Source organism: Macaca thibetana, chromosome 2 (assembly GCF_024542745.1).
Source record: "Macaca thibetana thibetana isolate TM-01 chromosome 2, ASM2454274v1, whole genome shotgun sequence".
Taxonomy (NCBI): Eukaryota; Metazoa; Chordata; class Mammalia; order Primates; family Cercopithecidae; genus Macaca; species Macaca thibetana.
Genome location: NC_065579.1, coordinates 14,541,925 through 14,566,041, shown reverse-complemented (window position 1 = coordinate 14,566,041; position 24,117 = coordinate 14,541,925). Strand labels below are relative to the sequence as shown.

At 36.3% G+C, this 24,117-nt stretch overlaps 1 protein-coding gene across 50 annotated transcripts in view; it reads right to left on the bottom strand.

Annotated features, from left to right (window-relative positions):
• Window positions 1-24,117, bottom strand: part of CLASP2 (cytoplasmic linker associated protein 2) — a 222,363-nt gene that overhangs the window by 100,359 nt on the left and 97,887 nt on the right. For 41 of the 50 annotated variants that reach the window (XM_050779319.1, XM_050779320.1, XM_050779327.1 and 38 more), the window contains 8 exons: window positions 18,607-18,677; window positions 15,183-15,242; window positions 14,037-14,114; window positions 13,236-13,403; window positions 10,747-10,802; window positions 9,543-9,716; window positions 3,322-3,345; window positions 1,584-1,601 (listed from right to left, as the gene is read on the bottom strand). In XM_050779319.1, coding sequence (XP_050635276.1) covers window positions 1,584-1,601; window positions 3,322-3,345; window positions 9,543-9,716; window positions 10,747-10,802; window positions 13,236-13,403; window positions 14,037-14,114; window positions 15,183-15,242; window positions 18,607-18,677 — 649 coding nt within the window. The remainder of the gene's footprint in view (window positions 1-1,583; window positions 1,602-3,321; window positions 3,346-9,542; window positions 9,717-10,746; window positions 10,803-13,235; window positions 13,404-14,036; window positions 14,115-15,182; window positions 15,243-18,606; window positions 18,678-24,117) is intronic. The other 9 variants (XM_050779326.1, XM_050779337.1, XM_050779341.1 and 6 more) reach the window with 1 other exon arrangement.

Genomic DNA, 24,117 nt, shown 5'->3' with positions numbered 1-24,117 from the left:
AAGGGCTCAGAACTACTTTTAGTTAAAATTAAAAGATACAACTTGTAGGGTATACATGAAATACTGGCTAGCCCAATATGACCATATTAATTAGGAAAAAACATACTAAATAATAAGAATAAAAACTCCTTAAAGAATAAGGAGATATCACAAAATTAAGAAATGAGAAAAGATAAGAGAGTAGTAAGAACTAGGAATAAAACAGAATCAAAACCAGAAGTTTAATTGGTAGAATACCAGCATACTATCAACTTCAAGGCCCCTAATGAGCCCATGGTTCAGGCCTCTCACCCTTTTACAGTCTATTTTAAGCAGGACACAAAGTTCTCTTGACTAAAAAGTAAAACAAAATGACCAAATTATTATTTTTGAAATGGAGAATTTATCTACATTGTATATAACAAAGAAATGAGGATGTTAATTATTTTGATATTAACATTTGAAATTACAATTCCACAGTGCCAGAAATCATGTTTTTATTTTTATTTATTTATTTCTTGATACACAGTCTTGTTCTGCTGCCCAGGCTGGAGTGCGGTGGCACGATCATGGCTCACTGCAGCCTCGATCTCCCAGGCTCAAGTGGTCCTCCCACCTAAGCCTCCAGAATAGCTGGGACTATAGGAGCGTGTCACCGCACCCAGCTAAATTTATAATTTTTTGTAGAGATGGGTTCTCACTATGTTGCCCAAGTTGGTCTCAAACTCCTGGGCTCAAGCAATCCTCCTACCTCAGCCTCCTAAAGTGCTGGGATTTCAGGTGTGAACCCCTACACCAGGCCAGAGATCATATTTTTATAGAGTATTCCAATTTAAAACTTAAAATACAAAATTATTTTAAATATATCAGAGTAAACATGAGACCAAATAACTTTTTTATTCTACTTGGTTTTGTATCGCAAAAAATAGTCATTCACATAACACCTAGAGGAAAAATTACATTTTGAATCAGAGGTTTTAAAAAGACAGATTTCAGGTAGAGTGAATATAAACACTAAATTCCTTTCTACAAACTCAAAACTATAAAAATGATTTTTAAGATGAACTGACTCAGTAAGATATGTGTAGCAATTCTGGTGTAATTCAATTTGAATCAGTGACCAATTCCCCACTTACTGATTCAAAAGGAGAAGACATATTTTAAAAGCAGACTAAGTAAATGCATTTAAAACTTCAATGATAAAGCAATGGTGCATGATCTCTTAAAGTATAAACGAATTGGCATAAATAAAAAAAACTACAAACATGTAAGAAAAGCATTAATGTCACTACTATAAAAAATGAATTATATGCTTACATTATACTATGTATTATTAAACATGTTAAGCAATTATGTTTTTCCAGCATGAGATGATCTGAAGTACAAAGCAAACTAGCAGGATGAATAATTAAAAAAAAAAAAAAAAAAAAAAAGATCCACACATTACTAAGACAACCAAATATAAAATGTAGAACTTACTACCACTGGCAAATTATAAAGACTTGCAAAGAAATTAGCCTATTTTAGTTTTAATATTTAATTCCTACCAATGAAAATAGTAATGTAGATGTATTTGTGTTACTAACAAAATATATAATTCTTACCATCTTCAGATGCTGTTCCTAAATAAGAAAAATAAAACAGTATTTCAACAAATTCTGCCAATGTTGATATTAAGACCTGCCTCACAATCCCCACCCAACACTATAATGAAGGGTAAAAGCAAAACGTAACTTTTTGACAGCCTTAAATTAACTGTGGGAAGGTTCATTTTGAGAAAAACAAAATTTGAGGAAATCCAATGATTCACAGCACACAGAAAAAGGCTGAAACTAGGCAAATGAAAATAACAAAAATCTATAGGAAACATTTTTTGTCTGCTATATTTCATTCTTAAAATTTGAAATGGTATAAAAAATTAGAGAAATTAATCCCTCAAAAAATGTAACTCTGTAATTACTCTTTGAAAATGAAATTTTATAGCTCTTTCCAGGGTAGAAATGTTTTCTCTGCATTTTCAAAAGGTAGCCCATAAAGGAATCAGAAAAAGCTAACTAAGAAACATAGGAATAAAATCTATGACCTAGGCCTCATTTGCCCATTTTCATCAAAGCATCTACAAAGTAAAAACCTATCAATCCAATTCATTAGCTATTTATTCAACATTTATGTGGACTCCTTAAGATGTCGATGAAATCTATAAAAAATGACTAAGTACAAACATCATAACTCACTACTAAAGGGCAATAATATACATGTCTGTGTATTTTTTTTAAACATAGGATTGAACATCAGTAAGAGTATCACATCACATAACAGAAGTGACTCCTCAAATAGATTGATATTTCCTACCCAAACAGGAAAATATTTTGAATGGGAAAGTGATAAAAGTGTTTATAAAGGATTCAGAATATCAATATTAGGATATCCAAGGGGTTTGATACATAGAAACCAACTCTTGATGGGTTATCATTTCATTCAATATTTTATTATAATAATATAGAAAAGCAGAGACTAATATAACTAGCAGTCATGTACCTAACCCAAGGTTTAATAAATGTTATATCTCATTAAAACAGAAGATATATTAGATCAATTTTCCATTTACATAATAATTTACAGAAAAATATATAGTGTCTCTGTTTTTCTTAGATCTCATAATGTGGCATACAGATTTAGTATCTTAAGTTATTTTAAAAAGGTCAAGCTCATAGGTAACATTATGGTATCTGCTGCAGTGAAGGGAAAGTGTGGATAATATACTATCTAGTATCAGACAAAAAATATCATACAGGGTTGTTACTGAACCGAGCCACTACAGATAAACTGTAAGCAACTGAATACTGAAATTAAAAGGGCAAAGTTTAAAGTTCAATTTTGACTAAATGTTAGTTTACAACGCCCTCTAAAAAGTCAGCCTCTGTAACTTGCGTTTCATTTTCAAAAACAATCATATGAACTTATGAAATATGTCATTTGTCGTATCAGTTAGTAGACTAAAGAGGTGAATGAAATGATTTAGGAGATTTCTTTCCATTCTTCTGAATCCAATATTTTTTACGAAGACTTAAATCGAGAATATTCAGAGGCGTACTTCTAAGAGCTCGGGAAAACATTTTAAGGTAATTAAGTTAAAACAAAATAGTTACCTAGTATTTGAGTAGACTGGGATATAACCCCAACTTTATTCAGAGAATTATGTAGCCATTTTTACATTAACGTTATCACTAAATAAGTATTAATAATACATTTTCAGAAAATAAGAGAAGAATGAACAAGAATATTATATAGAATCCAGGTTCCATAAAAATCTTTAGTAGAATTAGGAAAGGAAGTTCTTACCATCCAGCTTGTCAGAAGTATCCTCTTTGATGAAAGTGCAAGCAAGGAACAGAGGAAAACTTAGTATATTAGAAGAAATGATTTTTATAATTCCTAGAAAACATTTTCTTTAAGAAGACAGAATTCATAGCACAGACATACATATCAAGCTTGTTTTCAACTAAAACAGACTAGGAAATTAAACAAGATGTGAGATAAAGACTTCACCTAATATACTAAGTAGATAATTTTTTAAAAGTTGATAATGAGTCTTATTTTCACTAGCCTAAAAAGAGAAAAGTTAGTGAGGTCCACGTCCTAGCCTTGGACTTTGCCGTCAGGCCAATCCCCTGCTCTAGTCTGAGTTTTTCCCATCCAGTCACATGGCCTTGTTTCTTTTCTCTCTTGTCTATAGTATACCCCCAAATTCCACACTTAGGCTCTCTCATCATTAGCCTCTGTTTACCACCTTGTTGCTTCCCCACCCACATCCTTTCTTAGAACTTTCAGCCCCTATAAAATTTCACATCTGAATGAATCTAACTCACTTTCTCTATTCTATTACTTGAGATGCCCCATAGAGAAAACTACACAACCATGAAGTTATGCATACTGGCAATACTAGAAACTGGGATAAATATCTGACTTGGTGTTTAGTGCCCATGCTAAAAGGATTTAACATAGCAGGACTGATATTGTTCTTAAGAAGTGTACGCTTGTGGGGCTGGTCTCTGGTAATCATTTTGGATCCTCCCTATATTTTTTTTTTTTTTTTTTTTTTTTTTTTTTTTTTTTTGAGACGGAGTCTCGCTGTGTCGCCCAGGCTGGAGTGCAGTGGCCGGATCTCAGCTCACTGCAAGCTCTGCCTCCCGGGTTTTTACGCCATTCTCCTGCCTCAGCCTCCCGAGTAGCCGGGACTACAGGCGCCCGCCACCTCGCCCGGCTAGTTTTTTGTATTTTTTAGTAGAGACGGGGTTTCACCGTGTTAGCCAGGATGGTCTCGAACTCCTGACCTCGTGATCCGCCCGTCTCGGCCTCCCAAAGTGCTGGGATTACAGGCTTGAGCCACCGCGCCCGGCCGGATCCTCCCTATATTAATAAGGTTATTTTAAGTGTGTGTGCGGAGTTGTGGGGACACAGAACTCTGCTACGGTTCGCCTAAGCTGTTTTTGCAAACAGTGTGATTTATGGTGAACACCTCCTTTCTTTTTGGGAATCTGGGATTCTGGTAATTGTGGCTGGTTGTGCAAGCAGAGTGCCTTATGTGACTACTCCCAATCCCCTACTGGCCCCCCAGCGTGAGTCTTAAGTGAGCTTCCTTAGGCAGAAACACTGCGAACATGTTGCATTGCTGTATTTCTTTTCTTTTCTTTTTTAATAGTCTCGCTCTGTCACCCAGGCTGGAGTGCCATGGCATAATCTCAACTCGAACTGCAGCCTCCACCTCCCAGGTTCGAGTGATTCTTGTGCCTCAGCCTCCCGAGTAGCTGGGACTAGAGGCACCTGCCACCGCGCCTGGCTAATTTTCGTATTTTTAGTAGAGACGAGGTTTCACCATGTTGGCCAGGCTGATCTCAAACTCCCGACCTCAAGTGATCTGCCCGCCTAGGCCTCCCAAAGTGCTAGGATTACACGTGTGAGCCACTGTGCCCTGCCCGCATTGCTCTATTTCATTGCTTGAGGAAGGAGTAGCCCCTCAACCCTATCTCTGGGAGACAAACTTTGAAAGCCTGTGTCTAGACTCCTTCAGACTAACAGGTCTTTTTCTTTGCTCTAATAAATCCTTTTGCTCTAATAAATGTCAGCCACGAGTGCCCCACCTCTTGTGTCTACTCCCCCCAAATGGCTATTCTAAACTTCAAGTCACCTGTTAGCACATGATCCTGACTGAATCTTTAGGCAGAAAGTCACAACAACCTCCCCAATCATACTCTTCTTAATGCCCAACTTTCTAAAATATCATATCTGATATCTACTACCTCTTCCACTTCCTTCCCTTCTACATCAGTGAAATGGCTGACCCTTCCACATTCAAGACTAACTCCCAGACTATGCTCCATATCCCATTCCTCACACCTTCCACAGCAACTTAGCTATTAATTATCTCCCTTCATCCTCACACTTCTAACTTTTCCATCTCTACTGACTTGCCACCTTAGGATACAAACATAATTCACTTTTCCAATCTTGTAAGACGATAAGTTCTTTCAACCACAGATAATTCTTACCATTCTTTCACCCCTTTTCTTGACCATCAGGCATAATAATAACTTGTACAGATTCTCTTTCCAACTTCTCAACCAACCAACTAAAATCTGACTTCTGTCCATATGACCTCACTGAAATTATATTTTCTTTTCCACTCAAGCAATTCCACAAACTCAATTGCTAGAATAAATATTCATAAATATGCACTCATACACCAAGGTTACCTTAACTTAAATTCCTGTTTCCTACCACCAAGTTTCCCCTTCAGGCTGAAGTTAAAGGGTGAACTTCAAAACACTTATGATATCCCTGCTGCCAAAAACTTCAGTACTTTAGAGATAACAAAAACCAGTAGCAACTGCTTTAAGAAGGAATGCTCCGAGTTTAATACTGATTACAGTAAGTAAAAATGATCTAATGACTTCCAAATCTAATCTAATCATCAGCACAGATCTCTGCTAAGTTGTTGTTGTTGTCTTTTCTTTTTTTTTTTTTTGGAGAATGTGGAAAGGTCTCACTGTTACCCAGGCTGGAGTGCACTGGTGTGATCACGGCTCGCTGCAGCCTCGACTTCCCAGGCTCCAGCAATCCTCTCACCTCAGCTTTCCTAGTAGATGGGCCCACAGGCACGTGCTACCACACCTGGTTAATTTTTTGCTTTGGTAGAGGTGTGGTTTTGCCACGTTGCCCAGGCTGGTCTCGAATTCCTGAGCTCAAGCAATCCACCCGCCTCTACCTCCTAAAGTGCTGGTTTACAGGTGTTGAGTCACTGTGCCGGCCTCTCTGCCAAGTTCTATATACTACTGTATACCAAGGGTCCACTGAAAACTGCCAGTTTGAAGTCTCACAGGGACCTCAAACTCAAAATGCATAAAACGCAACAAACTTTTAGCTGCTCCTCCTTCAGCAACCTACCAATAGACTGAGAGATTCAGTATAGAAGCATATACCTCTGGATCCCTGGTACCTAGCAAAAACTAAGTGCTCAAGTAAGTGTGTGTTGAAAACTAATAGAACACTCCCTCTAATCCATATATGTATAGCCATAATAAGTGAGGCTCAAAGTAGAAGAAAACAGAGTTTATATCAGTCTTATGTGTGTAAGAAGGGTACATGAGACACAGCGGGTAGGGTGGGGTAAAGGGAGAAAGGGAAGCAGGAAAAAGAAGGAGAACATCCTTTATCCAACCCCTGAAAAAGCCACAGGCAGGTATCTGATTGTCCCTGAGTGGGAACCTGGATCAGATGAAGAAAAGAAAAAAGTAGTGGCATTTCTCCTTTTTACAATGAAACATGAAATTCAAACCTTAAAGAACAACAATAGGTTCTCGCAAAAAAAATAGTGTTCCAAATTGGCTTTCTAGTGCACATTAAAACACTTTAAATACAATATTTTTCTTCTTGTAAAAATAATATTCAATGTAATGTGTTTTGCTCATATATATATATATATGCACACACACACACACATACATATAGTGGATTCCTTAGGATTTTCTAAACACAAGATTGTGTTTTCTGCAAAGAGACAGAGTTTGTTCTTCCTTTCCAGTTTGGATACCTTCCATTTCTTTTCTTGCTTAACTGCCCTGGCTAGCACCTCCAATTTAACATTACTCCAACATAATGTTAAATAGAGCCAAGAGTGCACATTCTTGTCTTGTTACTGATCTTAGGGAAAAATATCCAGTTTTTTAATCATCAAGTAGGATGTTAGCTGTGGATTTTTCAAAGATGCTCTTTATCAGGTTGAGAAAAATGACTTCTGTTCCTAGTTTGTTGAGTATGTTTATTATGAAAGGGTCTTTAATTTTGTCAAATGCTTTTTCTGCTGGTACTGAGATGATCATGAGGTTTTTGTCTTTCTTCTATTAATATGGTACATACGTTGACTGGTCTTCACATACTGAAATAACCTTGCATTCTTGGCAATGTAATGCTTTGAAACAAAAAGTTTTCTGAAAATTAAAAGCAGTAATCAACCCCGTTAACACCTTTCTAATATATCACGTCAGTCCTTCTTCCATGTATAATTTTACACAAAATGATGAAATTACTACATACTATTTGGTAGCCTGCATAATTCAATCTTTGTTGAAAATATGACTTTTTAATGGCTGCACACAACATATATAAGGATACAATATAACTCAACTATCCCCTCTGTTACACATTAAGGTTGATGCTAATAATGTTATTAAAAACACGAACATTCTTTTTAAAAATGTTATTATGTAAACATTGAATTACTGGGGCAAAAATTCTGATCTAAAAATGCTTCATGGAATTCCAAATTGGAACTCAGAAAAAGTGTCCCATCACTAATTCACATCAGCGTTGCCTGATGAGGCCCTTTTTACCACACTCTTGAAAACAGTAGGCACTACCCTTAACTTTCTTGTTATAGTTATAGGTCTATCCATTTGCATTTGTTTGATTACAGCTAAGGTTCAACATTTATTCTGGTATTTGTTGGCAATTGTGATACATGCTTTTCTTGATATATAGAGTTCATCTGTTTTTAATGGACTTGAAAAACTTCTCAACTTTTTTACTAGTATGTGGCAAAATATTTTTCTCTTTTAGTTTTTGCTTAAGATTTCATATTTTCATACTTTAGATTTAAATTCAAGAGATTTTTGTCCTTCATGGCTTATTTGCTTTTATGTATAGGAATTCCTGTGTCAACCTGAGATTTGAGGAATACTCACCTATTATGTTTTCATCAAGTTGCTTTATGTTTTTAATGTTTTTATCATCTAGAATATAATTCTATATGATGTGTAACATGGTTCTAACTTAATTTTATACCAGATTATAAACCATGTGTCTAAACACAATTTACTGAATAATCTACTCCTCTTCACAGTTCTGAATGCAGCTGTACCAACTTTATCATGTACTATATTCATACCTAAATTCTCTGCATTTCTTAACCTATAAGAAACCTTAATCTATAAGAGTACTCCTTATTTAAAATGTTTGGGGCCAAAAACATTTTAGGATTTCAGATTTTGCAATATGTGCATTCACACTTAACTGATTGAGCACGCCTAAGCATCGTTAATTCAAAAATCCAAAATCCGAAATACCTTTTTTTTTTTTTGATGGAGTCTCACTCTGTCACCCAGGCTGAAGGTGCATGGCACGATTTTGGCTCACTGCAACCTCCACCTCCTGGGTTCAAGCAATTCTCCTGCCTCAGCCTCCTAAGTAGCTGGGATTACAGGCATGAGCTACCATGCCCAGCTAATTTTTGCATTTTTAGTAGAGATAGGGTTTCGCCACGTTGTCCAGGCTGGTCACGAACTCCTGATCTCAGGTGATCCACCCGCCTTGGTTTGAAATACCTCTGAGTGCCATGTTGGTGCTCAAAAAGTTTCAGATTTTGGAGCATTTCAGATTTCAGATTTTTTAGATTAGGTATGCTCAACTTGTATTGTGTTCAGGTCATTTGCTTGCTTAGTGTTCCACCAGTACTACCCAAAAAAAAAAAAAAAGGAAGCATGAAGAGATATGCAATACAGATAACCAACCTCAACTTTTTAATTTGATGGACATAAAAACATGAAAAAAACAAACTGAATAGAGTTTTGGAATATATGTTTAGGGTTTGGTTAGACAGAGTAGAGCTTTGCCATTCTCCCAGATCTCCAAAAGGCTTCACATTCTTGATAAGAGAAAGAGAAGTAGGAGAAAGAAAACAAGAAAGCTAGATACAAGACCAATTCCCTTCCCAAACCCCCTTAGAAACTAGTGGCTAGATGTGGTAGAAGTGCAGTTATGAAAACTCTACAGGCAATCATGGACTCAAGAATTGTTGCTTTGATCAAGATGATGATGAAGACAAGGGAAAAGGAGAAACAAGGCAGCTCAGATTCCTCAGAAGCATGTCCCCAATACAGAATTATATTTAAACATATGGACTATCCTTAAATAATAAGAATGAATAGAAATGATTAAGGTATATGAACTTGTCTTCACAGAGATCAGGGAGAGAACATGGTACAATTTTCCATAATCAGTTGTCTTACCTAGTGATGCATAGGAACCTGGATTCAGGGCACCTGCACCTAAGCGCCCGTTTCGCACAGACTGTCCAGCAGCATGATGTGCTTTGGCACCAGCAGCAGCATTCACATCAATGTCACTTCGTGAACGCTGCAGACTTCCTGGAAGGGAACTAGCTTTGCTGCTGCCTGCTGATACTATCAAAGACAAAGCAAAGGTAACCTGTATCATTTAAATCACTGAAAACATGAAAATTATATAAACCTGACCACCATGAGTTAATCTGAAGACAAATGGTCAACAAAAAGGCAGTGGCCAAATGGACAGTACTATTAAGTATTTTAAAGTTAGAATGCCTCAGTTTCAATTACAACTAAGTCTTCAGCAATTTTCTCAATATTTCTCTGCCTTATTCCTCTCCTTTAAAATGGGAAAAATGATAACATTCTGACTATAAAATTCACAGGACTGTCTTGTAGGTGAAGAGATTATGTTTAGGACTGATTTATGCAAAGGAAGCACTATACAAGATAAATAGAAGGCAGCAGTATCATTTTTTACTATAAGAAAAATACAAGAAAAACTAGTCCAGGAGTAGAGATATTAAAAAATTAATGGAGGTTCTGCCACTCTGTGGAAATGCAAATTAAGTCATTCAATTTCTGGTCTTTAGATTTTCAGTTTTTTATTTTTATTTATTTATTTATTTTTTGAGATGGAGTCTCGCTCTGTCACCCAGGCTGGAGTGCAGTGGTGCGATCTCGACTCACTGCAACCTCCACCTCCTGGGTTCAAGCGATTCTCCTGCCTCAGCCTCCTGAGTAGCTGGGATTATGGGCATGTGCCACCATGTCCGGCTAATTTTTGTGTTTTTAGTAGAGATGGGGTTTCCCCATGTTGGCCAGTCTGGTCAGGAGTTTTATAAACTGTGAGTTATGATCCATTAATAAGCTGTAAAATCAACTGAGTGCATCATGAGAAGCCATTATGAAGAAATGAAACAACTGAAAGCAGAGTGCATCACAAGTAAGAGAAAGTATGGCTTCCTGCAACTTTGGGTTATATTATGTATGTATACATGTATACATATACAGGTAAAGTTCATTATGTGTGGTACCGGGTTACCATGTAAAATGATCTTCTCACTATGGAGCACATCAAAAGAGTTTGAAAGCTACTGTTTTAAAGATAAAATAGGTTATAACTCTTACTTAAAGAGAAAATTACCTCTTCCAGCCACAGTTGATGGATTTGCTGTAGACCATTTGGAAGAAAAAGGGCGACTGCAAGGTATAAAAAATGCTTTTAGTAAGAAGACAATTTAACATTCCTCTGATAAAAACCAATAAAATACTACTGAATTTTGTGGAAAGTTGAGAAGTATTTCTTTTTTATTTTTATTTTTCTGAGACAAAGCCTTGCTGTGTCACCCAGGCTAAAGTGTAGTGCCACAATCATGGCTCACTGCAGTCTTGACCTCCCCAACTCAAGTGATCATCCCACCTCAACCTCTCAAGTTTACTGGGACTGCAGGTGCATGCCACCAAGCATGGCTAATTTTTACATTTTTAACAGAGATCGGGTTTCCCTATGTTTCCCAGGCTGGTCTCAAACTCCTGAGCTCAAGTGTGATCCTCCTACCTCAGCCTCCTAAAGTGCTGGAATTATATGTGTGAACCACCATGCCTAGCTGGTACTTCTAATTTTAACTCTCCTTTTACAAATCGCATTAGAACAGTTCCTCCCAATCATCATATATCAATGGTGTCTCAATTAGCTATGAAGCAAAGATAAAATACTGGCAGTGAATAAAGACTGTAAGCTCTACAGAGATAGAGATCAGGTTGCCTTTGTTCACTCTGCTCCTCAACACACATCATGGTGACCACCAAAGAGAACTCAATAACAGTACTATTGTTATTCACTTGTATCCTGAGATATTTTACTTAGAAGAAGAAAGGGGTAGTGTTATCACTAGCACATAGGCAACTCAGCATAACCAAAGCCTCTCTCACCTAAGTTGTAAGGTTGTAATGTCCGTGTAATGTTTAAGCTAACATTATATTATTTTTGTAAGTGTCTCCTAAAATTGTTGTTCTCTTAGATTGAGACAGATCACTTTAAGGTTCACAGAATCTAAAGTTGTTTATGTTTAAAAATGTTATATTAGAGCAATATAAAATATCTTCCTTTAGATCCTTTGTACTCAAAATATGGTCCATGAACAAACAGCACTTAGCATCACCTAGAAGCTTGCAAAAAATGAAAAATCTCAGGCCCCACCCCAAAATTATTGAATCAGATTCCAGATTTTAACAAGATCTTCAGGTGATTCGTGTATACTTTAAAGTTTGAGCATAGTTAATAAAAAGAGAACAAAAGCAACAAAGACAGCTCATTTCAGATGATGAACTTATCACAAATTTAAACAGAAGTTTAAACAGAAATTTAAATAAAAGTTTAGATAGGTCATTATTCCTACAACAATTATTTTTGAAATCAGATTGTATCTACTTTTATTCTGAAAACCTACAAGAAACTGAACTTCAGTACAGTATTTGAATGACCCAGTGAGTGCCTGCTTAAATTCTGTACCCTAGGTGCCCCCTTGCCTCCCCCTGGTCCCAGTTCTGCATCAGAGTTGCCAAGGCAACCAGCAATCTTTGTGGGGGTCAAGATCCCCAAAAGAAAAAAATTACAGAGAGGATTTCTGGAGACAGAGTCTTGCTCTGTTGCCAAGGCTGGAGTGTAGTGGCACGATCTCAGCTCACTGCAACCTCCGCCTCCCAGGTTCAAGCAATTCTCCTGCCTCAGCCTCCTGAGTAGCTGGGATTATAGGCACCCGCCACCATGTCTGGCTAATTTTTAGTAGAGATGGGGTTTCCCCATGTTGGCCAGGCTAGTCTCGAACTCCTGACCTCAGGTGATCTGCTCGCCTTGGCCTCCCAAAGTGCTGGGATTACAGGCATGAGCTACCATGTCTGGCCTAATTAGGCTGACATTCTCTGAGCTGCTCTTCCCTGGGGGAAATCTGCAGATACATGGCACAGGGCAAGAGGTCACGAAGATGGACAGGGCCAGTGCTAGGAAGTAGAGAAGGCATCAGGAATTTCAGCAATCTCATAGGGCCAGAGAGACAGAAAACAGGGTTACGGTGGCTAACGCAGTAAGGATTTGAGGTAGTCAACATCAAGATGAGAATGGAGTTGCAGAGAACTAAGTCAGATACTAGATAATGTTGTCCCTTGAGGGATTTCCTGAATTTTTAAGCTGTGTCAGAGGTTAGGAAGGAAAGTAGTAGAGTTTTTTTTTTTTGTTTTTTGTTTTTTTTTTTTTTTTTTTTACCAGTCACATAGTGTTGTAGAATTCTCAAGATAACTTCTGAATCTCCATTACAATTCCTCCATTAAATGGGTTATTTATTATAAGTACTATTTTTGTGGTATTAAAAAAAATGTAGTACTTCCCAGACTTTTACAGACATAAACATATTGAAGCAAAATATGAATCATAGAACTCTTTATCCAAAGAGAAGGAATTATGCTGGCAAGCTATCCAACTCTGGAAACAGCAGACCAAAATAAATAAGTATATTAGAGTTATCATTCTTTCAAGGCTTTAGGTGAAAGCAAACAGATATTCAAGTATCCAACTTATGAAACTTTAGGGAGTTGAGGAGAGGAAGAGACTAGTAATCATCATTTATATGACCTTACTTGAGACTTTCCTGTGAGCTGGATGAGGACCTGTCTGATTGTGGAAGAGATGCTACACTGCCAGAACTCTTTAAATAAGTTTGAAGACTCTTCTGATAAGATGGCTCAAGGGAATTATATAATGTTTCAGCTTCACCAGGAAAGTGGTTTCTAAGACCCATATATGTCCTGTTAAAAAAAAGAAAAGCACATGAAGTAACAGCTTTACATAATTAGACATTAACAGTAACATGTACATTCAAGAAGGATGAAGGTAAGCCTACTGGTTTTCAGCATTATCTGCTATGTATCAGGTGAACACTTTCTAAATTGAACAAGTTCCAGTGGAAAGACTGAAGGCTGTTGAGAAAAGCAGATCTCAGTCCAAAACCTGCTGTGCCACTTATGGTTTGTGTGGCCTTGGGTAAACCCCTAAGTGTCCAAATTTCAGTTGCCGTCTATGGAGATAACACTATCTTTGGAGGATCATTCTAAGGATTAGAAAATAATATATAACAAGTACCTCAAACAATATCAGGTATACAATACAAACGATAAATGACAGCTCTTTTTATTCATGATGAAAGTGAATAGGTTATGACAAAAAAAGAATACTGATGATTATACGTCAGTGGCAATATGTAGGAGGCTGTTAGATGTCTAGCACAGATGTAGTGGAGAAAAAACATTCTTAATTTTACTGGAGGGCTAGTCAAGTAAAATACTTGGACACTTCTGATATTTTCATTCTCCCAATACATTTTGTTTTTGTTTTTTTTAAAAAAGATTAAACTGTCACAAAAATATACTATACCGACTTACTTTCTTGCCTCCACTCTGGCCTCAGCATCAGCATCATGAATTCCCTTTTTAATAGTTTCAACCAAGACGGCTGCATGTCTATAAAATAAAATACATTTTTAGAGTTATGATAAAGCTGTATGTTTCACCACAAATGGTACTTACTGCTTATATGTTACATATTAATTACAAATGGGTAGGCGAGGTAAATAAAAATTAATTAGTACACAATAATAAATCTAAGACCATAAGATTTTCTAATTATCTGTCCCATATGTTTTATTAATGTATGGCTTCCTTCTGACAATCCAATTACTGTAAATCTAAAAGTAATTATTTTTATATGGAATTCAGATAGTATATATAGTACCTAAATTTTTAATTTTTAATAAATTAGAGAAAAAAGAATCTTCTGTGTGGTTCCTCACTAATCTACCACTGTAGAAATGATTTGCTAAGTGTGATCAGTTGTGATCTGACCAAATGTGAATAGTAGCTGCCACAGAAGAACGCAAAGAAAACTTGAACAAATTCTATTTTTAAAAAATGAGCCTTAAGAATTCAAGAATTTTCATGAAAATGAAAAACCAGCCATATACTCAAGGTAAATACAGTATCTTCCAAGCTTCAAACTTGAAGCTAATAAGAAATATAGCCATGCAAATAGCCAGCAACCAATCAGCTGCCCACATTTTCCTCTCCTTCATTTCAGAGTTACACTAGACATTGCCCAGTATATACCTGATCAATGACATCTAACAGCTGGTGTGGAGAAACTTCCCAACAAATACCTCTTCTTAAAAATCTCTTTCCTCTGAAAGGAGGTTCCTTCCATCTTAAATCATTCATTACATGATTGATTACACTTAGGAAACTTATATCATATGACTAGAGATACATTTTTAAACTTTTGCCCAACTCAACTTGGAGTATCTTATATAACCCATTCTATTTGAGAAACCCTTACCCATCTCACAAAGAAGAAAATCATACTATTCATAGTTGTAATGAGTAAGAGGGGCACAACACCACCACAGCTTTAAAGGAAAACCAGTACAAATAACCTTCGAAGCAAAATGAGAAATAATGTAAAACCAATACCATCAACTTCTAACAAACTGGTGACAATGGGGAGGGAAGTGGGAGGAAGGAAGAGGGAATGCGTACCTTTCCAACGAATGAGTCTGCCACTCTTGCAACAATAAGTCTAAAAATTCAAATGAACGTCTGAAAAATAAAAGTTAAATGATAACTAAATGTTGTACTGAGAAATACATTAACACTTTCTTTGATACTACTACACTTTGTCCCCTAAATTAAAGCATAAGACATGATTTTAGATCTCTCTTTTTTTTTTTTTTGAGACGGAGTTTCACTCTTGTTGCCCAGGCTGGAGTGCAATGGCGCAATCTCAGCTCACTGCAACCTCCGCCTCCAAGGTTCAAGTGATTCTCTTGTCTCGGCCTCCCAAGTAGCTGTGAATACCTAACTTACTCAGGATCCAATTACTGCTATGCTAAACAGTTCAAAAAGACTTTAAGAGTTCCCCATAATTTTAACTTAAAATGTTTGTCAAATATAAAACTTAAGGCTGGATGCGGTGGTTCATGCCTATAATCTCAGCACTTTGGAAGGCTGAGGTGGGTGGTTCACTAGAGGTCAGGAGTTCGAGACCAGCCTGGCCAACATGGTGAAGCCTTGTCTCTATTAAAAATACAAAAATTAGCTGGGTATGGTGGTGTACTCCTGTACTCCCAGCTACTTGAGAGGTGGAGGCAAGAGAATCGCTTGAACCCGGGAGGCGGAGATCCCACCACTGTACTCCAGCCTGGGCAACAGAGTGAGAAACTGTCTCAAAAATAAATAAATAAAATGTAACAAGTTTCATTTATTAATTTAAAAATATTTATTAAACATCTATGCACTTGACAGTGAAGATATACAATAGTGATCAAGAAAGCCCCAATAATCTGGATCTTCATTTTTACACTGTTTCCTTACATATGTATGTATATGACTTTACATAAAGTTTGTGTACATTTTCTCCTAAGTCCTCTATTTCTCAGTTTCTTCAACTGTCTCATACTTGAGCTCCTCTCCTTCCTTGGCACTTGATGACACAGCTTTGACTTGTATTTCTTCCTTTATTAACACTTTTTCTTCCACTTTCCCTTAAACAGATGCTCACCTGGTTGGTACCAGTATTTGCCCACTTATCTTTTTACAGTCTTTTTATTGAGGCAACATAATCTGTACTCTTAGTTCTGCCTACGAGATATAATTACCACATCTAGTCCTGTATCTCCAGCATTGGTATGTCACTTCAGCTGTCAAAGTTCCAACTAGTTTATGGATGTCTCCACATAGGCAGTGAATGTCAACTCAAACACTACACAGAAAACAACGAATTAATTCGTACCCTTTCAAATCTACTCTTTTAGCTCATATACTACAGATTAGGCAATGAGAAATGGGGAGGTTAAATTAACTTGCTCGAAGTGATAGAGCTAGGACTTAAACCCTGGCATTCTGACTCTAGAGCTCACAGTCTGAAGCACTTGACACCACTCTCCTTATCTATATTCAAAATTACCAAGTCTCATTTCTACACATGAAATATGTTTTGAATTTGTTAATTAAAAAAACCTTCAATTATCAACACAGTTCCACACAGTTCTAGTTCAGACTCTGCCCTTCTCTTCCATGAATTATAACAACTCCTACCTAATTAAACAATCCTTTTCAGTTTCTTTTCAATCACTTTCATAGCTGGAATAAAAATTAGCCTTGGACATCACCTCCTCACCAAAAATTTACAACTGTCAAAGATTCCTACTATCTATGAAATAATGTCAAAATTCCTCTTCATAACTTTCAAAGCCCTCCACACTATGATCTCAACCTACTCCCCAGCCCTCAACCAGGTTCTTTTCCCACTGAAACCTTCCATTTGTCATATGTTCTGGCCTCAGGGGCCTATCTGATGGCTCTGCAGCATATGGCATAGCTTTACATTTCTGCTTAGGTTGTACTCCACTCACTCTCCCTATAGTTAATGGATTGCTCACCATTTTTAAGGCAATTCTATGACACATCTTCTGATTTTGTCTTCTGTCACATTCTTATTTCTCCAACTACCATTTTCCTCAATGTAAGACAAGGGTCAGTTAAACTGTTCTGTAAAGGGCTGGACAGTAAATATTTTAAGCTTTGTGGACCACATACAGTCTCTGTCTCATATTCTTTACCTCTCATCCCCTACCTTTTAAATCACCCTTTAACAATGTAAAAAACACCCTTAGCATGTAGGCTGTACAAAACCAGACTGTTGGCCACATTTTACCTGCAAGCTGTTGTTTGCTGACCCCTGACATAAGACAGATGACTGAACAATTGTTGTCAAAAGTTTGAACCACTTAAAATAACAATGTCTTATTCAGCTTCTTCCTAACACAGTATTTAATTAAATATAGTTATCTAATTAAAAAAGGTAGAGTTCTTTACAATCTTCTTAAACATCAAATGTACAAATCTGTTTTTCCTAACTTTATTGTTGGCAATAGTGGTGTGAAAGTTGTCAGAATCAAAATGAAGTCACTTGTGTTACAACACACACACACACACACACACACACACACACACACACACACACACACACACACACACAAAATTGACAAATAGAGCTGAGGAAGGCCATTAAGGGAGAGTTCTCATGAATAAATGACTGATAACAAGAGCTATCACAAAAGACTCCAAAAAAACACAACCTGCACAAAGGCTATCGCAACCTTACAAAAAACAAACAAACAAAAATTCTACAAGGACATCTACCCAGCAACTGCCTGTCCAGCCTCAAGTTGGCATCACCCTTGTTACTGATCCTTGTAGCCCGGGATAACTACCTCAAAATGATTATGTAATCTTCCTCATTTTTCCTTTAAAAACCTTTGTTTTCCTTTACATCCCTGAATATGCACATAGTTTGCTATTGTATGCATATTACCACTGCAATGCTCATTCCTGCATAAATACTAATATCATTTTCTTTCAGAGAACCTCTCTGTTATTTAGGTTGACAGGTGTGACATTAAAAATTGTAGAAACCAGAGACAGAGGCAGACACTAACTGAAAGACCTGATAGGGCTATATACTCTGTTCCAAACACCGGCTATATTCTACTAGTATGTATCTCATTTAATCCTTATGTTCTATGGGTTTGACATTATTAGCTCTACTAACCTATGCAGGGACTAAGGTTCAGAACAGTTAAATAATTGCCTAAGGTAGAACAGTCAATGGCAGTTGTAGGACTCTAGCCCAGACCTGACTCTGTATTCCTTGTTCTCTGAAAACCAAGGCAACCAGTAGCCCAAATAAACCAAAGCTTAATATGATAAAATAAGAAAAGTGGGTGGTTATAATAATCACTTCATCCCTTTTCCCTTACATGAGATATGATTTAAAAAAAAATTTTTTTAATGGTTTTCTGGAAGGCAAGAAATTAATGACCAATTCTTGCACCAGACCAATAATTAAACAATGCAGTATCAGCGCTATACTAACAACAACAACAACAAAAATTAAACTTACCTCCTCACGGGAACTGATTTTGATGTGCAATTGCTTGTTATTAAAGGTATAAGTCTGGGTACATGAGTATGCTGAAAAAGATGTTTTAGAAAAGGTTGAAAATACTACACACTTCAAGTGGTCCTTTCTTCTATTTGCCTTACATTCAAGTATTTAGTTACAGAGGACAAAAAGACCAGGTATTAGATTTGAAAGAAATTAAGACCAGTTTGGAAACGTTTTCCTGAATTAACATAATGTCATGATGATACAGTTTCAAAAGGACAGGTGTGGATATAATATGACCTAACAAAGAAAAGTTAACTGTGTAACTGCAAAGAACTGTTAGGACAATATAATTCTGGGGGAGAGGGAGCACTAAAAGAGACTGGGCATGTATTGGCCACATTTTCTGAAGTACTATGGCTACTGCTGGTAAAAAATCATAATTGCAACGTCATCAAAGCAGGTAGTCGAGTGAATCTATTTCCCTAACTATTGGGAATCCACTTTGAAATGGTGGTCTTAATAGAACTTTCACTTCATTCTGGCTGAATCATCTCTCTCTAGAATTCAAGTAGAAGTTCCACAAAGACATAATCTTCTGATTTCTATTATTAATTCTTATACCCTTCTTTAGTGAAGCCAACACTAACAAGTTCATAATAGACATTAACACAAGCATACATATTTAATTCCTTAAATCTCTTGTATTCCTTCTGAGCTAATGGTACAGGCTGGGTTATCTAGGAAGCAGGCTATGAGATGGAGTTTAGCATGCAGGATATGTATTAGGAAGTGCCCTTGAAAGACAAATATCACATGTTCTCACTCATGTGGGAGATAAACAAAAGTGGATCTCATGAAGATAGAGAATAGGTTAGTCATGATCAGAGGCTAGGAAGGATAGCAGGGAGGAGGGAGGGAAAAGGGACTGATTAATAGGTATACAGTTAGAACAAATAAGATCTAGTGTTCAACAGATCAGTAGGTTGACCATGGTTAACAACAATCTATTGTACACTTCAAATTAGCTGAAAGAGAATAATTAGAATGTTCCTAGCATAAAGATAAATATTTAAGGTGATTAATTCCCTGTTACCCTAATTGGACATCTACACATATGAATGCATTAAAATATCACATATACCCCCAAAATATGTACATCCATTACATATTAATTTTTTGTTAAGTGCCCTTGGGATTACCACCTGTGACGGGAGAAGGAAGCAGGAGTGGAGCGGGCAGAGGAAGAAATCAAACTGTGACATGACCCAAGGCTATCTTTGCCCAAAGCCATTACGAAGCTCTAGAACTGAAACAGTTCCTCAGAATACTCTTGAATTGGTCCAAGACAGCCAAACCTTTATACTTTCACATCAATCAGTTATTGGATACGGGCAATACTGGGAAGGCGCAAGACCTTGGGAAAGGCAGCTCTCTAGCTGAAATAATCCTTTAGGAGACTGGCAGCTGAAGGCTGTCTACTAACAGTTCTCCTAGCATTGGGGAAACAAGTCTTTCATTGAAGGAAAGTGTATATGGCACATCAGTGTTTGCCACAGCTAACTCAACCAAAATAAAAGGAAAAATGTTTTTTCAGCCACTACAGAGAGAAACCATCTATAGGCTTGAAGCTGTTGAAGATGAGAATAATTCAAGAAAGTGTGCTGACATGCCTGTTAGTCAACTGTTCAATTCAGCATGGAAGGACTCTGTGGACCTGCTCCCTACAGCATCCACAAGAGCCCATTTCCCAAATATTACTGTGGAGGTAAAACCCATGGAGATCCCCTAGCTACAACAACTATAAAGGAGGTCTTACCCACCACACTCCTCTCTTTTTCTTCTAACCTCTCCGAAATCCTAAAGATGGGTTAATCACATCCATGACAGTGGCAAGGATGGAGAGATAAACTAACCTAACTACTGCTACATCATATCCAGGGGGAGTTGTACCAAAGGAAAGTAAAAATTTACCTCAAATCAATTACAGATGAAGCATTCAATCAAACACTAAGAACAATTTACACTTTATTAATACAAGTTGACAACAGGAAAAAAAGCCTCTCTAAAATTAAAAAGAGAATTAGAAATTAAATACAGCAATCTAAGGAAGTACTCTTAGGAAATAAAACAAAAACAGGAGGTAATATTTAAAAATTATTGTTTTATTGGTGAGATGATAGGCTAGTATAATAACATGAAAAATGAGCAATTTGAAAACAAAGTATAAAGAGTATAAAGCCTGAGAATTACAAAATGGGTACTTTCAAATAAGTAGAATTTAAAGGAATTTTTCCTGAAAATACACACAGCTGTAAGACAAAGAGACAAAAAGTTATTCAAAAAATGATAAATGACATTGAGGATTTCAGAATTTGTGTAACAAAAGTAACAGCAGGAAAAGATCTGAGCCAATAAGACAGAAGTACTAAATAAAGAAAAGATCCATGAAAATTAACATAAATTTAAGATAACCAATTTCAGTCCAAAATCCTTGTCCACTGTATTAAGAATAGTATTAATGAAAGACGATCAACTCCTAGACCTGCTGTGGGGAAACTCTTCACACAAAGGGACTGCCTTATAAAACTTCCTAAAGGTTGTTTGGTCGTCGTGGTGGTTGTTTTGCTATAAAATAATCAAACAGTCTCATTTTTAGAGGCAACAATAAAAAGTTAAGAAAATGGGCTGGGCATGGTGGCTCATGCCTGTGATCCCAACACTTTGGAAGGCCAAGGCAAGCGGATCACCTCGCTTTCCCAAAGTGCTGGGATTACAGGCGTGAGCCATGAGGTCAGGAGTTTGAGACCAGCCTGACCAACATAGTGAAACCTCACCTCTACTAAAAATACAAAAATTAGCCAGGCGTGATGGTAGGTGCCTGAAAAGCCAGCTACTTGGGAGGCTGAGGCAGAAGAATAGCTTGATCTGGGAGAGGTTGCAGTGAGTGGAGATGGCGCCACTGAATTCCCCCGAGTAACAGAGCGAGACTCCATAACAACAACAACAAAATTTGTGAAAGAAAAGGAAAGTGAACCTGAAGTTCAACGGTCAAATTTTTAGTCCCCATATTCTAAATTGGCAAGGAAAAGACAAATCAAAATATACAAAGATAAAAACATATATGAAAAGTGAGAAAACACTAAAGCCAAACAAGAATGACCCAGAATCAATTAAAAAAAGGAAAGCGAGAGTATAACAATAAGTGGGTCAGAAATAAAAGTAGTAAAAAACTACAGTTAATTACGGTTGCTGAAAATGAAAATATCTTTGTTAAATTTAATTCAATGGGTAAGGGAAAAAATGGCATGAATGAAATAAAATGCATACTTTTTAAAAGGCAGAGACGAGTATAACAAAGGTTTTATTCTTGACAATAAGGAACTTCTAAATTACAAAAAAAAAAAAAAAAAAAAAGGAAAGAAAAGCAGCACAGTGAACAGAAAGCAGACTATAAGAAAAAAATACGATTTCAAGATAATAGTAAAAAACCTTGACCATACATAAAGTACATATATCAAGAACAGTTAGAAAAATGAAACTGACAAAATTAGAATCAGAATTTGCCAGATAAAGTAGATTTTTTAAAAAATGAGACCATAAAGAACTTGAATAATGTAAATAAAACATAAGCTAGATTTAGTGATGAACAAAGTACTCGATTCTATGCCAAAGAATTCCACATTTGTAAATGCTAACAGCCTACCTATATAAACTGATGACGGAACACAAATAAAATTTCAAGGTATTCACCAAAGAATAAATCATACAACCAAATTCCCTGATCAGAACATCATGAAATTCAAAAATAATGACAGTAAGAACAAAAGCACCATCTGAAAATGAAAACATTATTATGCAATTCAAAGAAGTTGAAATGGAAATTACAAATGATTGAAAACATAAATAAAATGTGGTAAATTTAAATCGAGATGCTGCCAAAGCCAAACTCAGAAGAAAACCCAAAGCCTTATAATAATAAAGAAAAAGCAATGCAAATTGTCTAAAGATATACCACAAAAATCTAAAAAAATAAAATGAGCCAAAAGTTGGAAAAAAAAAAAAGAAACTAAAGAATTAGAAAAATTAAATAATCTCACTACAACCAATGAAACTATAAATAGATGTTTATAAAGAACCCCAAATAATGCCTCTGTCAAATATATATAAAATACATAACATTCTAATAAGAAAAAGTCAGCTAGGTGCAGTAGCTCACACTTGTAATCCCAGCTTCTTGGGAGCTGAGGTGAGAGGATCACCAACATTTCAAAATAAAGATTCAAGATGCCCAGAGTCTAAAACATTGGAAATATTATTATATAATCTTAAAGACCATTAAACCCTAATAGCAGAACAATATATTAACAAAATATGCAAAACAGGAAAAAAAATTCACAAAATACTTACTCATTTAAATGAATGCCAAAATCTTACTAAACATTAGCCAACCAAATCTAGCAGTATCTTAATGTACAATGGCCGAGCAGAATTTATTTCTTGAATGTATAATGAATAAATGAAAAAACAAAGATAATCATTTCTAAAGATATTAAAGGGCTATCTGATAAAATTCAACATCTACTCCTGATCAAAATTTAGCAAAATGTGAACAGCAGGAAATTTCCATAATCTAATATACTATATCCACAGAAACCCATTAAAAATCTTATTTAATTGAAGTTAAATATGATCCCACCCAATTAAGGGATAAAACAAACATTTCAATAATTCCTACTATACTTCCTTTGTTTTTTTTTTGAGATAGAGTCTTGCTCTGTCGCCCAGGCTGGAGTGCAGTGGCACAATCTTGGCTCACTGCAACCTCCACCTCCCAGGTTCAAGCAATCCTCCTGCCTCAGCCTCCGGAGTAGCTGGGATTATAGGCATGCACCACCACGCCTGGCTAACTTTTTTGTATTTTTAGTAAAGATGGTGTTTTGCCATATTGGCCTGGCTGGTCTCGAACTCCTGACCTTGTGATCCGCCTGCCTCAGCCTCCCAAAGTGCTAGGATTACAGGCATATGCCACCGTGCCCAGCCTCTATACTTTCTGATATTGTTACAAAGGTTCTGGATTAAGGTTGTCTACAATCTTTAAAAAAAAAAAAAAAAAAAAGCCTGAAATGGGAAAAAAGGACCATTTTCTAATTTAAAATATGAAAATGGTGAAAAAGAACACTTCCTGGGAAAGTAATATTATGAATAAACTTAATTTTTTTTAACAGGAAAGGACAAACTGATTAAAGAAACTGAAAATACATTTAAGAAACAGACTTACGTACTTATGAAAATTTATTACACAAAACACCATTTCAAGAAAAAGCTACATTGTAATTCACCACATGCTACTAGGTCAACTAGTTTTGTATTGGGGGAAACATCAAGTTAGAAATCTATAAATCACACAAAAATTAAATCCAGTTAGATCTAAACCTAAGAAAAAAATTACAGAAGTTCTAAATGATTGAACATTTTTATGTAACTGTGAAATTGGGAAAGCTGTCTTAACTATAATAAAACCCA